Consider the following 16,880-nt stretch of genomic DNA (forward strand, 5'->3'; position numbering starts at 1 on the left):
GGTTTTGTTTATGGTTTCCTGAAGGAAAGATCACTTGTCCTTCCTGAACTGTGCTATTCTTAGACATATGTATGTGATAATTATAAAGTTTGGTTTATACACAGACACTTATAATATACACCCGTGCATTAATTAAGCACCACCCTATTTTGAAAAGAAAATGTGATGCTACAGAAAAGTTAGGGTATAGCCATCAATTTAATCAACCTGTAGTTAAAGAAGCTTTATCCATTGACAGTTTTACAAATACCATAACCTTTTTATTCTTTATGAAAGAATATGTTGATGAAAATGTGATGGGACTGAATTTTGACCCAAAATTACTATTCCTCTCCTGCTCAAACTACACAATTAAATTAAGTTTTGACTAAAAATAACAATTCTGTTATATACCAAGATGACATTTACACATCAAGTAAGTTTAATTATGCATAATCAGGAAGAACCCGAATGTCAAAGTTTCAGACCTTTTTCCAACAATTCAGATTGCTAATTAACAAAAACTGAAAAAAGGCCACATTAATAAGATTTTGGAATAAATTTTTTATGATTTTGAGTTTATTGTAATGAAATTTTCCTTTTTTTTAGTCTGACTAACTTTTCCTCAATCTTAGTTTACAAACTTTCATCCATTCACCATAAATAACGAATTTATAGGCCACACAACAATCAATTATTACTTTCACTTTTCAAAATAAGGTAACTTGTTTTAGGACAGAAAAACACCTGTTTTAAATATAGGCAATTATCCTAATTAAAGTACATGGTAATTTCAATGATGTTTTTGTTTTTAAAATGTTAAACGCTTGCTCTATCAAATTATAAAGGTTTTATTTTTTATGGAAAGAGCTTAGAATTTCATTTCAGACAAAATTAATTGGTAAAAATACAGGGTGGTGCTTATTTTATGCACAGATGTATATTAAGTTTTAATTAAAGCTGAAGTCTGACATATAGCTTACACCGAAACCTACAAGGTTTATCCGTATACCTGACTCTGACTGTGTGTTTACTGGTTGAGTTGACGAGATGAATACACGCTAGACAGGTAATTTGTCCTATACTGTGTACTTCCCCCCTAGATTAATGCATGGACACACCTGGTATTGACACCGGGACATTCCATTGTCATCTTGTAGGGGTGAGGGAGTGGCAACAGACTGTGACAAGATACCTTGGCCAGTGTGGAGTAGGGGCTATCTTGGACATGCTTGGATTACCTTTCCAATATGGTAAGATTAAACTGGACAACATATTGTGAGACCTTCCATGTTGTACACTGTCCTGTACGTGTGATATACTTCAGTGCCATGGACGGTGGCTGTGAGGTAGTGGGAACTTGGGGTAAACTAGGACATTGTTCGAGTTGGACCTGGGGTATTGAGACAACAACAATGAGAGCCATGTGGGTAAATCTGTAGCTTGTGTTAAACATTTGTTCTGTGTGGGATCATTTTAGGTGTTGTCAGTTGGTATGCCCGGGAGGAATGCTTGTTTGTACTTGAATGATAAGATGACAGACAGATCTAGGTAAGGACTAGATAGGCCTCTTGAAGATTGTGAAAGTTCGGCTGTAGTCTCATGTCGTAATGACAGTCAGGCCAGGTCACACGGGCTGTGGTCTGATGGCTAAACACAAGACTGATTATGACTATGAATCTATATTTGGTTTTAAAGTGAGATTACATTTGATTCTCCGTCTTATTTCTGTCTTCTGTCCGTCCGTCTCTTCCCCCCCCTCTCCCTCTCCCCCCTCCCTCTCTCCCTCCCTCACACACATTCTCTGTTTTAGTGAGGATGTCTTAGAGAAAGGAAAAGTTTATTTCGGTCTTTTCCTGTTTATAAATAGTCATGAGCATAGGCTTGTATCAAACAGCCTATCTTCACTTGACAGGATCACTCATGGAGGAAGGAGGATAGGTGTTTCACACTTCATGAAGAATTTAAAATTTTTGTTATCAGAATGACATGACCTACTTTTGAATATTATCTGTCACTTAATGACTTCAACTTGACAAGAATATGTTGCATTTCTCACATTCAATCAGTGTTTGTAAAAAAAACAACATTTGCATGTTTTAAAATGTTTATTCATTTCATTATGGATAATACTTCAGGATTTATAGAAAAGTGTGAATATGATGAACAAAAGATTCTTGCATTTTAGAATAAGGTTTAGTGTCAATTTGTCTGGAATATTCTATTTCCACTAGAATTGTTTTAACTTAACCATCAATGTCAACATCAGTATGATGTATCAGTTTCCATCAAAGTACTTTTGTTACAGTTTGGTTATATGACACCCAACAACCTTTTGACTTGAACTAAGCTGAAACATCATAGTACAGTTATCTGCTGATCAGAACAAATACGAATATTGGGTATCAAATACGAATATTGGGTATCAAATACAAATGTTGGGTATCAAATATGAATGTTGGGTAACGAATGCTGAATATTGAGTAACAAATACGAATATTGGGTATCAAATCCTGGATATTGGGTAACAAATATGAATCTTGGGAAATTACTACAATAACAAGTCCACAGCAGATGTATTATTTATCATATTCAATGATACAATAACAATATATTTTTTGTGACATGTTTTGACCATGTTGACAGTAAAAATATATCATGAAAATGACCATTTGCATGTGTCAAATTAAATATACTGGTATAAGAGTGACAAATATTCTGCCCGGTTTGGATCTATTCAGTTTTGCGTATCTTGCTTTTATCAGTGATACCCAAATTCAAGTCAAAACAGTTCTTTTTAAACTATACATGAATATTCAATTGTAATGATTGTGAATAATGAAATGAATTGAAGAAGGGATATGGTTTGATTCAGCAAAAACGCGAGTGAATTGTAACAGCCTTAATATATATGTCAGGGTAGAGACTGCGATCTGGTAGAATCGGAGATTCTACCAGTAGAGATTGCGATCGGAGTCTCTACCAGTAGAGATTGCGATCGGAGTCTCTACTGGTAGAATCTCCGATCCTACTAGTAGAGATTGCAATCGTAGTCTCTACTGGTAGAGACTATGATTATATGGAATAACCTATGCAAGCAAGTGCAAGCTTTTGCAAGCAAGTATAATAAGTGGGGATAATGTTTTCCTATTATTTGCCAGTTATAATTGAACTTATTTATTGTGATCTTGTAAACTTTATTTGTTAAGTCTGTTTTGGAGTAAGGTATTTTGTTTTTGGTTTTTGAGTGGAGTCCAAATTTGGCAGCTTGGTCTCATGATGTAAATGCAGTGTTACAAACCATTTATATTTTTTATTTTGATAATGTTTACAGTGAGGTGTTAAATGTTTGTTATCAAAGTCTCAGTTAAAAGTAGGAAGTTCATTCAGATGTATTTCAAAACTTATGATCAGTAATTGTTATAAAAACACTGCTTTCCAAAGAGGTGGGGAAATGACCAGGTGGGGATATGGAAGATGTCATTGTTGAGGCAATGCTCGACCTGGGCTGTTTGTTCAGATAACTTTACTTTAGTTTAAGTTTGAGTACATATTGTAATTTATTGTTGTTTAAAACTACTAAGTGTAATGTTTGCCAGTTAACTTCTCAGTGCTGATTAAATACCTGACAGTTGATCTCTTGATGAAAGAAGTTGACTCCCAAAAACATGTCCATGACTCCCTCTCATGACACCAGGGAGTCATGATGACTCCTAAATTTTTGTGCCTAGGACAAACACTGATTATGCAATTGATCTTGCTTGTAATCGGTATTGTTATATGATCTCTCAAGTCACATTTGTATTTTTAGTCCTTAATATATCTGTAAAAGTGGAAACAGTCTAGTGTTATATCTGAATAAAATGCATAGTACTGTTCAGAAAAAGTGTCTTTGTTGTTTACCCACAGATCACTCAGAGTTTCTACCAGTTGAAGACGATTGCAGCCTCAACTAGTAGGATCGGAGTTTCTACCAGTTGAATTGGAAAATGTACTGGTAGAATCTCCGATTCAACCAGTAGAGACTACGATTACAATCTCTACTAGTAGGATCGGAGATTCTACCAGTAGAGACTCCGATCGCAGTCTCTACTGGTAGAGACTCCAATCGCAATCTCTACTGGTAGAATCTCCGATTCTACCAGATCGCAGTCTGTACCCTGACATATACATCTATATCCAGACTGTCTATTTATTCCATACACCAAGATTGATAACATTTCCCATCCCATTAGACTACATGCCAGAACATGCCACAGACTAAATTTCCCAATACTCCAGATCAACTGCATCCCTTATGCTTACAGATTGACAATATCCCATATACTGACAGACTGACTTTATCTCAGAATATACCTCAAGACTGGCCATGCTTAAACCAACAGATCAACTATATCCCATATACTACCCGTTTGACTTACGTATATTGCTTGTACATATTTACCTATTGTTTGACTATGTTGACAATCCCTGCTACCACTGACTATGTGCTGACTCCATAACACCCAGTGTTGCCTCATGTCAATACGACCTTGCCATGTGAAAAGTTACACGTTGGACATGCTTGACTCACTCATGTCCGAGGTCAAGTCAGGTCACGTGGGAGTGGGCATGAATCAAAGATAGTAACATGTTCAGGTGGAGATGATGTGTTTCTATTATCAGGATTTACTGTCGGTTTGTTATTGTTCCTGCTTAGCAATGGGAGAATGTCGTTACAGTTACTCATGTTTCTTGGAGATAGAATGACAGTGAGTATTATCACCTACCTGTTACTCTTGTTTACAGTTGGCCACTCGTATTATTTCAAAACTTTCAGATTAACTAAATTTTGTAGATTTGATGAGTATTTATTTTGAATTTTGAGGGGTGATTGGGTAGCCAAGTAGTTAAAGCTTTCGCATGTCATGCCAAAGAGCGGGTTCGATTCCCATGGGTACTATGTGTGAAGCCCATTTCTGGTGCTCCCCACATGGAAAGCAGTGTAAAACTCACTCTCTCAATATTTTGATTTTTTAATTCTTCCTAAACAAATTTCTATTCGAACCAAACCAGGGATAGAAATACTTTTTTTCCTAAGTGTGCCCTAGGGCAACAGACAAATATTTTAGGTGTGCCTTTCAGAAATTAAGTATGTCCACATGTTTTTAGAATAAATGACAATGATGATGATCATTTGAGATTTATTGTTAAATATCGAAATGGGTTTATGAGCATTCAATTATATATGGCATTATTCAATTTGGAAAAAAGATAATTGTTGTGGGGATTAAATGACAAAAGGTGAGTTATGTTTCCCAAAAATTAGGCATACCATAAGGGCACTGAGAAGATTCTTTAACCCTGCCATTTCAATATTTACTGTGCCATGGCACGCTAATGTATGGGGTATTTCTAACCCTGTAAACAATGACTGCTCTGACATAGCTGAAATATGACATTTCCCTGTATCAAGGTTTATGAGGAGACCTGTGTTAACACTATATACAGTATAGCAGTATACAGCAGTATATACAAACGACAGGCTTTTGGTTTTTGTATTGGAAGGCATTTATTATTTATTGGCTGCACATTGTATGTTCCAGTTTATCTGAAAGTGTGCATTAACATTGCAGTTTACATGGGTAAAGTGTATGTCGACCCTCGTCCTTTCAACCTTAAAACTTGGCTGATACACTATGATAGCTAAATACTACCCAGTAAAGTAGTGCATGTCCTACAGCTGTTAGCATTCACTCACATGTTTGGCAAATTGAACCGTGTTCTTTCATGAATTTAATTCATTATTCACAATCACTAGAATTCAATATTCACAATTTTTTGTAAAAAAAAGTCTTTTTCACTTGAATTTGTCTGTTTTCTATAACAGTGAAATTTGCAAAATACATGGAGTATATATCCGGGTTAAGCAGGATGTTAGTCAACATTCTTTTACATTCCATTTGACAGTAATATGGTTGCTGATTGTAAAAACTGTCAACATGGTCAAATGATATGGTACTGTTTCACTGGATATAATGAATAATACATCAGTTGGTGACGTTTTGTGGTATTTGTGAAAAATATTCATAAAGCGTTGCCGTATATCCGTGACATGTATCATATTCGCCTCTCAGTGGAGTCAGTGCCACCATAGTATCGAGAACATGTTTTTAGTCACGTCAGGGCTTCGCCTCTGTTTGTAAATGTCAGTCAGGAGTTAAACCACATTATTTAGATCTGGACGACACAAAACGATTCTTGATGAATGACTTTTTTGAGATATTTATTACTCAAACGAATGTATATAAGCACTTTTAAAAGCTTCCTGCCTGTATATGCTTCAGTGGATACTATAATAACACACAGTGATAAGCGTGTGGTGTATTTATGTGGCACCACGATACGACGGAGCAGTATGTACATACAGGGTATGGCACTGGCCCACAACTCAGTTAAGCCAGGACAAAATCCAGTAAAAATCTGGAAGGATGTTTTGTTTCCAGACAAAAACTGTTGGTGGAGTAGCCTAGTGGTTAAAGCGGTCGCTCATCATACCAAGACCCGAGTTTGATTCCCTACTTGCGTACAATGTGTGAAGCCCATTCTGGTGTCCACTTCTGGGATGTTGCTGGAATATTGCTAAAAGAAGTATAAAACCGTACTCACTCCTGACACAGTTTACTTGAGTTGCAGTTACACGGATGCATCTTGAGGTAGGGCATGCATGTCCAAGTGGTCTTAGACCCTATAATGTACCATGCAGAGCTGTGACAACTTTCTTCTGTGTTGCAGAAATTGCTCTGATTATGTGTCTAGGTCAGTCAGCACCCCCAAAACCCTAAACCCACCCAACCCCCAACCCCCACCCACCCATGTTTGTGAGCTTCACCCAAATGGTAAATGTCGTAACACCTCCGTCACTTCAAGGGGGGTCGAATCAATCGAAACTTTCAGATTAAACAAATTTTGTAGATTTGTTGAGTGGATATTTTGATTTTTGAGGGGAGGTGCGGTAGCTTAGCGATTAAAGCGTTCACTCATCACAACGAAGACCCAGGTTCGATTCCCTGTATGAGTACAATGTTTGAAGCCCATTTCTGGCATCCCCTGCCGTGATATTGCTGGAATATTGCTAAAAAGGCGTAAAACTAAACTCACTCACTCACTCCATCACTTCAGGCCCCCCTTACCAACCAGCTAACAAGCCATGATTTTCTGTTCTTAACAATGTTGAACCCAACACACAAGTTTGAGCTGTATAATTGAGTTAAACTTGGTGTTTAACCAGCTTTGGGCTCCTTTCTTTAAATTACCCTATTTGGCATTTTAGAGCTGGATAGATTGCCAAAGATGAACTTGTGAAGTACAGTGAGTTTGAACTTGTCTGCATTTCAAATTAGTTCAGTTATAAATTTGTTTCATTTTGTTTGAGGAAATTTAAGTCCACACTAAGACATCACTTACATAGCATCGATCCATGAAGTGGGATATGATGGCGTGTCAGTGAACCCAGACAGCCTGATCACCTGATCCCATTAGTCGACTCTTACCACATGTATGGATTGCTGAAGATCGATCCTAACCGGATCTTCTCAGGGCGACAGTTGAAACATAACTCCTTGGTTATGGTTGAAAATGTAAACTCCTTCAGCGGGTGGAAAGTGGTATCTATCACAAGGTTAGTGTGAGATAGCAAGATGCCTACCATACTGGTAGTAGTAGTTATTTGCTTTATTTAACGCTAAGGTATTTCGCGACGGGGTAGTACACTTATTAAGAATTGAAGGGGAACAAAAACTAGAAATTTTAAAAGAGTGGTGTTACTACCCAAAAAAGGAAAAAAACACACCCAAAAACAACAACTGACTACTGAGGGAAATTTAAATGGGGGAGCCGAATTAAAAAGGTAACAAATATGAAATAGATAAAAAGTATTGTAAGCGCCTACAATACTAAAGGTACAAATGTCAGTAGGTATATATGTTATTGACCAATCAGATATTCTCCTCTGAGTCATGGTTATAAATGATGATGTATATAAATCACCAATAAACAGCTGCCTTCACGGTCAAGGACAATGATGAACAGACAACTGATTATGATCAATAACCTGTGTATTGAGGTGTTTTTATCGGAGGTGTACAGTACATTAAGTGCACTGGTTGTTGCACATCGCAGAACACACTGGTTCAGTTCTTTCAGGACTCTGGACAGTATTATTGTGTAAACAGGATGTTTTTGAGGGCTGAGTATATGGATATTGATGGCAGAGAGACAGCTGTCACCCACATAGGTAGGGTGTACGTATATGACACCATTGGTCCAGATAGGGAGTCTGGCTAGTGGCCCAATTTGTGAGGGTATGTCAGGGTACAGTGAGTGCACTGTATTTGACAAATCACGTGTGTGTGTTCCTTCAGGTGAATGTTTACTTGTCATCAGTTTGCTACAACAGGATACTTTCTTCTAAAAATAAACCTCTGGGGTGACACAAGGTAGCAAATAATATTTGCATTTTAAAGTTGTCAAGTGAGTTTTTGGCTTGCTTAAGGCTTAATATTGTTGATATAACGGATTAATTGCTTGGGATATGCTTTTTGTTGTGTCAGTTCCTCTTTGATTGGCATTCTAGAAGTTGGGTAGATGAAGAATGAGGACTATTTTTATGGATATACAACTTCTTTATTATATATAGGCGACGTTTCGACATAGATTGTAATATCGTTGTCAAGCAAGTCTTGCTTGACAACGACATTAGAATCTATGTTAAAACGTCGCCTATGTAGAATAAAGAAGTTGTATATCCATAAAAATAGTCCTCATTCTTCTTGTGTGTCAGTTGTTGATATTGTTATTAATTATCCCCTGTGTTATATAGTGGTTCTATGGGGCAAAGGATTAGAACTGATATTAACCCACTGAGAACTGGGTTACAATAGCTACCCAGCATGGTATTGCTGGACATTAGGGCGTCAAAATTTAACTGATTGGTCAGGATTGCTATCGTTTCTTTGAGTGGGTTTTTAGAAGTTGGAGAGTCAGATAAGGGCATACTATATGGATGAACAACTTCTTTACTTGGTTGAATCTTACTAATTTGCCATTACTGAAGTTACTCAATTTAGTCAGTATATCAAATAAGTAAGTATGTTTTGTTGACCTCCTTCACAAATATGTCTGCTAATGTTACCTATTGAGCTGACATCCGTCTTGAGTCTGGTGTGATTCTGTTGACTCTGATTGCCTCTATACGCCTTGCATCTCCTGTAAAGATTGTTGGAGTGGTGGGGTAGCCTAATGGTTAAGGCGTTCACTCGTCACGCCGAAGACCCGAGTAGGATTCCCCACATGGGTACAATGTGTGAAGCTCATTTCTGGTGTCCCCCACCGCGATATTGCTGGAATATTGCTAAAAGCGGCGTAAAACTAAACTCACTCACTACTATGTTCTGACACAACTAATTACATCAGGAAGCAGTGATCTACAAACTGATACAGCTTATGAATAAGTAATGAAGATGATAATTAGATATAAAGATATATGTATAAAGTATGAACCAGCAGTGTACCAGTAGCTGACTTGATGCTAACATTCATGTACTTACTGTGTTAAAGCTTTGCTGTCCATGAGAAAGTACATCGCTTGATTCTATCATGGTGTACCAACATCTGAAGCCTGTCTTGTTCTGGTAAGAGGTACACTCCGAATTCCAAGTGTCAGTGGTAGATTTATTAAATGTTCTATTGAAATCACAATTTATGGGACTCAAAGGCGGCGTCAGAGAATCTGAAATGAGGTGATGTCGGCTCACTATAGTAATTTCATTTTTTGAAATCAAGTAAAGTGTGCCAAAGGTCGCCAGCATCCCTGATTTCTTGCATTGGGCCCCAAGAACTGGGAATCCATTGGACTTGAAAATATACTGCCATGACAGATGGACTATAGTAATATAGAAGAATCAACTTCAATTTCTTTTTAGTAGCATAGACCTGTGTAGATCACTTCTATACAGTAAGATAGCCGTTTTTGTTTGAAGCCACAACGGTTTATATGCTCCTTCTTGCCGTTACCGGGCAGGGATAGCCCAGGGGTTAAAGTGTTTGCTCGTCAGGCCAAAGGCCCAGGTTCGATTCGCCCTTGGGTACAATGTGTGCAGTTAAATTCTGCTGTCCCTCACCATGATAATTGATATTGCTGGAATATTGCTAAAATATTGCTTAAAGAGGTGTAAAACTAAACTCACTGTTGTCGTAACTTGACTGCAGAATAGAAGTAAACAGTGGGCAATTAGAACCTTTCAATAATAGTCGTGACGTTAATGACTTTAGACAAATAACCGTAAAATGTTTATACAAGGGAGCACAGTGGTTGGTTTGGATAGTCAAGATGTTTAATGAATTTTTCATGCCCGACCTAGACACAGGCAGACAATGTTTACTCTAGACTAGTAATTTGTTGGTCTTGGGTCAATATAACTGTATATTTGAAGAGTGTGATATATAGATTGCCCAGGTAAATGATTGAATTCTGACCAAAAATAACATGATGTGTTCTAGATATAACCTGTGATAAAGATTTTGATATCATTTTTCGTCTGAAGGTTGCCAGCTGTGACATGATTCAACATCAGTAGACATGTTGACAGGCTGTCACTGACAATGGACTTTTGTCAATTTGTCTCCTGACTCCTTGGTGTCAACCTGGGGTTGGTCAATCTGTTGAAGCTCTGACTCAGTGTATATAGCATCATCGATAATCTACAGGGTATACATTACGATCACTCTCGACTATACCCTGGATGCATCCACGGCTTGGCCTGATGATTTTATTACCTCCCTTGGCTGGTTTTTTATCCAATCAGGCGTCTACTCTGTGAAGTTGAGCGAACCAATCATAACTCACTTTCGTTTCTTAAATTATGTAACCGTTTAAACTTGGCAACACAATTGATGCAGAGGTACTCTGAAAGAGGTAGAAGGAGGTTTTTTATATATATTTTTTAAAGTTTCAGATCTGTCAATTTGTCTGTATTATTTCCTCAAAAATATGAGTGGCACTGCGAACAAACCTTCGCAACTGCGATCGCTATCTTTGTTGCCGCTGGCAAGCTTGGATATAACGGCAGCTTAGCTGATTGGCTACTGTGAGAATGCGTGGCCAGCAAAGGGAGGTAATATAATTATCGGGCCAAGTCGTGGATGTATCCAGGGTATAGTGGAGAGTGATCGTAACGTATACCCTGGAGATTATAGAGGATGTGTATATAGATGATTCTCAACATCTTCAACTAAGATATGAGTTAAAACCACACACACACTATAGTCCATCAACTTAACTTTTGGCACCCTGTTTTTCACAATTTACAAAAAATCCTGAATATTTTAAAACATTACTCTGTTCATATGGCAATTGTATCCCGTGACCTATCACGATATCGAGTTTAGTCATTTCAAAAAGGTTATTAAAGAGTTTGCCTTTAAAACCTATCATGTAATAATTGTAAAACTGTGGAGAGTTTTACGAGGGGTTAACGCATGTGATGGAAAAGCCAACAACATTGTAAAATGTTTGTCAGCGTGAAATGGACATGCACAGGTATTTACATAAGCACGCTTAAGCGATGTCAAAGATCGTCAGCACACAGGTTGAAGAGTAGTAGTGAAAACGATGTTGTCCAAAGATGCCCGGCAAATCATCAAAAGAGTTCACAACTTTTTCAAGCACGATGCAAAGCGAAAAAACCCTCTTATTTCAATTGAGTGTTTCACCAAAAGAACAATTAATGCCACCAAGATCTGCAAAAGAACTTTGCAAAGAGTTATCTCCCATGGCACTATTTCAGAGCCTGATGATGACATGGAAGTTAACTTGGGGGCCGTCTCAAAACATGCAAAGAAAAGAGAGCTTGATGAATTCGATAGAAGGGTTGTGAGGGACCTCATACGTCGGTTACATCGATCCAATGAGGCCATATCATCAAGTAAATTGAAGAAAATATTGAAAGAAGACCATGACATCAATATATCAAAGTATACCATATGCAAGCTGTTGCTCAAATTTGGATATAGATACAAGAGATTGAACAACCAGAAACTGACTCTATGTGAAAGGGCAGATATCACTTGTATGAGAGCCCATTATCTGAGAAGAATACGCGACAAGAGACAAGAGGGACGAGATATTGTGTGGCTAGATGAGACATGGGTGAATGCAAACCATACTTCCTCTTATCAGTGGCAACACCCAGTAGCAGTCAACAACAGGAACATTCCATTGGGGAAAGGCGGAGACTTATCCTTGTTCACGCAGGCTCTCATTTAGGGTATATTCCTGGCTGTGACCTTGTTTTCCGTTCCAAGTCCACGGATGGACGCGACTACCACTCGGAAATGAACTCAGCTGTGTTTACTGAGTATGTGACAGAGCAGCTTATTCCAACACTACCCGCTAAATCTGTCGTAGTCATGGATAATGCTCCTTACCATATCTGCAGAGAACCCAACAACAGATGCCCCACCTCTGCATCAAGGAAGGGAGATATGGTGCAATGGTTGGACAGACTTGGCATTGAATATCACCCAAAGGCAACAAAGGTAATACTGTATAAAATCATCCTTACCAGGAAACCACCACCAGTGTATCAAATTGACAACTTGCTGAAGCTTCATGGACACGAGGGCATTCGGTTGCCGCCTTACCACTGTGATCTAAATCCTATTGAACTTGTGTGGGAAATATAAAAAACAACGTGGCCAAGAAAATACATTCCTTCAAATTAAGAGATGTGAAGAACATCGTTCATGAAGAAATCCGAGACGTTACGCCAGAGTTGGGGAACCGTTGTGTACAGCATGTGCTAGATATTGAACAGCAGTACTGGAAAAAGGATGGTTTACAAAAGGGGTGTGTTAACCCGGTGATTGTGGATTTGAACTCAGACAGTGACAGACGTAGAACTTCAGGATCAGATGGAGAACAGTGACATTCTTTAATCATGTACTCACATGCTTTATCCCTGGTATTTAAAGACTTCAATAAATCTACCTGTTTAAAATGGATTTGTGATGATTATACAGTCCCTGTAGATTTGCTTGCAGGCGTGACAATGTAAACGAGATGCACGTGTGTCACACCATGTTGTTGGCTGTTCCATCATATCATTTTACTCCCCTGTATAACTACTTCTATTTTTCATATTTTTATATGATGGCTTCTTAAGAAGAAGCTTTAATAATTGACATAAAATTATGAAATTTAAACCTTAGATAGGTCATAAGATATAAAGAGCGTATGCACAAAAACATTTTGAAGGCATTTTGGGTTAAAAGTAGACTAACAACTAGTCTCTGAAATGAACATATTTTACTGAAAAAAAGTTCATAGTAAAAATAAAAAAATATAATGAAAAGGAGCCCTGAGACTTAGACTTGCCACATTTTCTAGACTTGCATGGGCTTTCTTGGATATATTTACTTCAGGGTCTGTACGACAGACTAGGTTAAAAGGTAAATTGTGAAAAACAGGGTGCCAAAAGTTCAGTTGACGGACTATAGCTTACTAATCCTTTGGGAGTGATTGTTTATGTGTTAGTTTTTGTCTTATATATTCTGACCTTGTGCTGAAAGCTTAGACTTGCACAAGTCTCTAAGATAATCATTGTTTAGTTTAAATGATAAATTTGTTAAAATATCTGTAAAAAGAACACAATTTTTCCTTATCCTGACTCATGCTCTTTTTGCTTGTCTTCTTCTTCTTGCGAACATAGTGGAACACTTGTATCTCCCTAATTGAAGCTCCCTTCAATTTAAAATCACTAATTAGTATTCACCACGAGTTACCTCCTTTCCACAAGAGCTGCGCGGGAACGAGGGCGCCACCTCTACCCATGTGCCTCACTCTCTCTTTCTTCGCCCAGTGAGCTGGACGTGAGAGCGCCTGTGTCTCCCGACACACTATATCCTTTGAATTATATTTAGTTAGTTACCTCGTATAGACATCTATAGAGGTTTAGCTAGTATCCTTCAACGATTATATATTGATATTTAGTCGTTTTTTCTACAGTTTATTCACGGGACGCCGTGTTTGTTTCAGTGGATTACGTTGATGAAAATTCTGTACTATTGCAGATTACGTTTTTTATGCTGCTGCTGATCCGCCTTTAATATGATGTACGGCGCCATGTTTATTATATTCACATTGCAGTTGCGGTACTAATTTATCCAATTCTACCTTTTTATTAATATTTACTTGCGCTTTGGCACGCATTACAGCAGATAGGTCGGCGGATGCAGAGTCTAGTAGGACTGATACACGGAACCCCTCGCCAGTCTACTGCTGTTGGTCGACTCTCCCCTCCCGTGTGGTGTTCCGCTAGAGTGGTGGAGAGGTGTGGGGCGTAGTCCGCCATCTCCAAGAAGCATCCTGCTTCCCCAGACATCCCATCGCCGCAGCAGAAGACTAGAGGGTTTTCTACTACATCTCAACAACGAGACCGTTCCCATCGAAGTTTTGGGCCTGTATGATGATCAGCCGGTCATCATACCGATGTACATCAAAGATTGACCCGATGTCGGCACAGATCAGCATGCAGCCTGATGTACCAACGCGCAGATATGCGATGATCGTCCTGAGGGTCCCATCATTACCAACACTCACGCAGGACGCCGCACACCCAGGGCAGCGTCGACCTCTGAGGGAAAATCAACGAAGTCTACTAGGACTTTCTCAACCGCGAGATTGTTCCAGCCGATGACCTGGACCTCTCGATGATCAGCTGATCATCATCCCGGACGCACGCCACAAGAAACGACCGGGACAGCTACAACGACATCAGCAGAGATCACCATGCAGCCTGATGCCTCTACACTGATGTCGGACGATTTTCGGTGGACCCCTCCATTAACACCGCAGATAAAGCACCGGCGACCTGCAAATTCGCGCAGACCATCCCAGAAGACATGATGCGACAAATTATGAACATCATGGAGGACCAATATCTCGCGGTAGCAGGGTCCGAAACTTTCGCGAAGGCTCCAAGCGTGAGACAGCACCCCAGAGGCACCCCCGTCCAGCGTAGTAGCAGCCAGGGCGATGTCACCTTCGCGAAGGAAGTCACGGACCACCTTGGACGAAGGACCTAGATGTACAGCCTTCGCGAAGGCCAGCGAAAGGCGAAAGGACCTAGATGTACAGCCTTGCCCGGCGGAAAGAACCTAGATGTACAGCCTTCGGCGAAGGACTTCGCGAAGGCAGGATAGATCATCACCTTATGCGGTTTCATCCCTAGATGTGGACTCGGACCATCAGACATCACGGAAGCCTTCGCGAAGGTCATATCGCTCGTTCCCCGGACCGACGCGCAGAGGAAGCTTCGCGAAGGCATGCGCGAAAAGGACACCTGAATCCAGATCATCATCATCTAGAAGGACATCGAGGGACTATACAAGAGCTTGGCGAAACTATCAACGTTCCCCTCACAAGTCTCGAGAAGATCAACCCATAGACAAGTTGATCATCGATATCAAGTATAAGAACTACAATCGATATATTGGTTCTGTTGAATCCATGACGCAGGCGGTATGTTAAGCTGGCCTAAATAGATCTAGAAGCGATCAATTAGACACTTATCACCAGACTTCAGTATACCGACTTCTGAATATGATAAGATGATCCATGCGGCCCTACTTAGGCAAGCTTCACCGATCCCACATCCTGTTAAACACAGAGGCTGTTCACGAAGCAAGCTCATATATATATTTATATATATATATATATATATATATAATCGGGCTTTGATTTCGACACCTTCGCCGATGATGGAAGGCTAAGTGGCTCCAAGTCTACTTCACCCAGAAGATCTAGAAGGGATACCGAGAACTTCGCGAAGTCTCCTCGGGCGTTCACCGAGGAAGTCTCCTCCAAGGTTTCCATATACTAGCCACTTTCGTCATATATAGCTACCGTTCGTCCAGTCCGTTCAAGACGCCGCATAAGTTGATTATCAACTGTATGCCAGATGCAAATCTATAAGCCTACGCTAAGATAATTGCTCAGGCTATTTACAACACAGAGCGTCGCTGTATTATTAGTCAACGACATTTCATAGATCTTCACAGAAATCAACTATTCCGTATAAATTGCTAATATACAATCCCGGACGACGATCATCGATTATCTACATGCGTGACCATTATTACGCATATCTGCAGACAATTCAATATCGAAATTGAACAGCAGCCTTGTTACAGCGAGTATAACTCTTAATCGTCAAAGTTTCTGAGAAGAAATATGTACAACAAGTTCAACGTTAATTCTACAATTATGACGATACATTCATGTATACAGTCTACAAGCTCACAACTTGCAAGTTGTTTATACCCTTATATATAAGGAAGTCGAATTATATTCAAAACTGAAATTACTTTCCGCGACAACCAGGAAAATAACCTACCCAGCATAAAATTACAGAGCGAGATATTTCGCAAGGCGGAGGTTTCAAGCGCGGTTACCATTAACCCTCAAACACGTGGTCACTCGGATAACCGGGGAAGCTACGGTGAAGACCGGACGTTTATGCTAATATCAACGACGACAAGAATTTATTCAAGGTGGGTTTTTCCCCGCTACACCGGTGACATCACAGCGGGTATTATACAGAATCAAAATGCCTTGTTCTGATTGGACCGCAAGGGACAACGACCTACACAGAGGTCGATCTCTATTCACAGTTCAAGACTTACGTCACAAGTGACAACTATATATCAGTGAACGAGCAAGCCTCATTACAGTCCAGTTAACCTGAACATTCATGATTAGACTGCCTTTCTTCAAGTTAGAGACCTCCCCTGTCAAGTTAAGACGAGGGATCGGCAGTCAGGCGATTTTACATAAAGTTCAACGAGGACAGACACACCTGGTT

At 39.4% G+C, this 16,880-nt stretch overlaps 1 protein-coding gene across 9 annotated transcripts in view; it reads left to right on the forward strand.

Moving 5' to 3' along the window:
- LOC124277555 (magnesium transporter NIPA2-like) overlaps nt 1-16,880 on the forward strand; it is a 64,896-nt gene that overhangs the window by 24,623 nt on the left and 23,393 nt on the right. Inside the window, exon 1 of one of the 9 annotated variants that reach the window (XM_046713269.1) lies at nt 1,132-1,232. The exons of 6 other annotated variants lie outside the window; for them this stretch is intronic. In XM_046713269.1, the coding sequence (XP_046569225.1) occupies nt 1,230-1,232 (3 nt within the window). In that variant the 5' untranslated portion in view covers nt 1,132-1,229. Of the gene's footprint in view, nt 1-1,131; nt 1,233-1,470; nt 1,531-4,660; nt 4,731-16,880 lie in introns of those variants that run through there. 2 more of the 9 variants (XM_046713271.1, XM_046713265.1) reach the window with 2 other exon arrangements.

This window comes from Haliotis rubra, unplaced genomic scaffold (genome assembly GCF_003918875.1).
Source record: "Haliotis rubra isolate DU_JTF1 unplaced genomic scaffold, ASM391887v1 Scf223, whole genome shotgun sequence".
NCBI lineage: Eukaryota > Metazoa > Mollusca > Gastropoda > Lepetellida > Haliotidae > Haliotis > Haliotis rubra.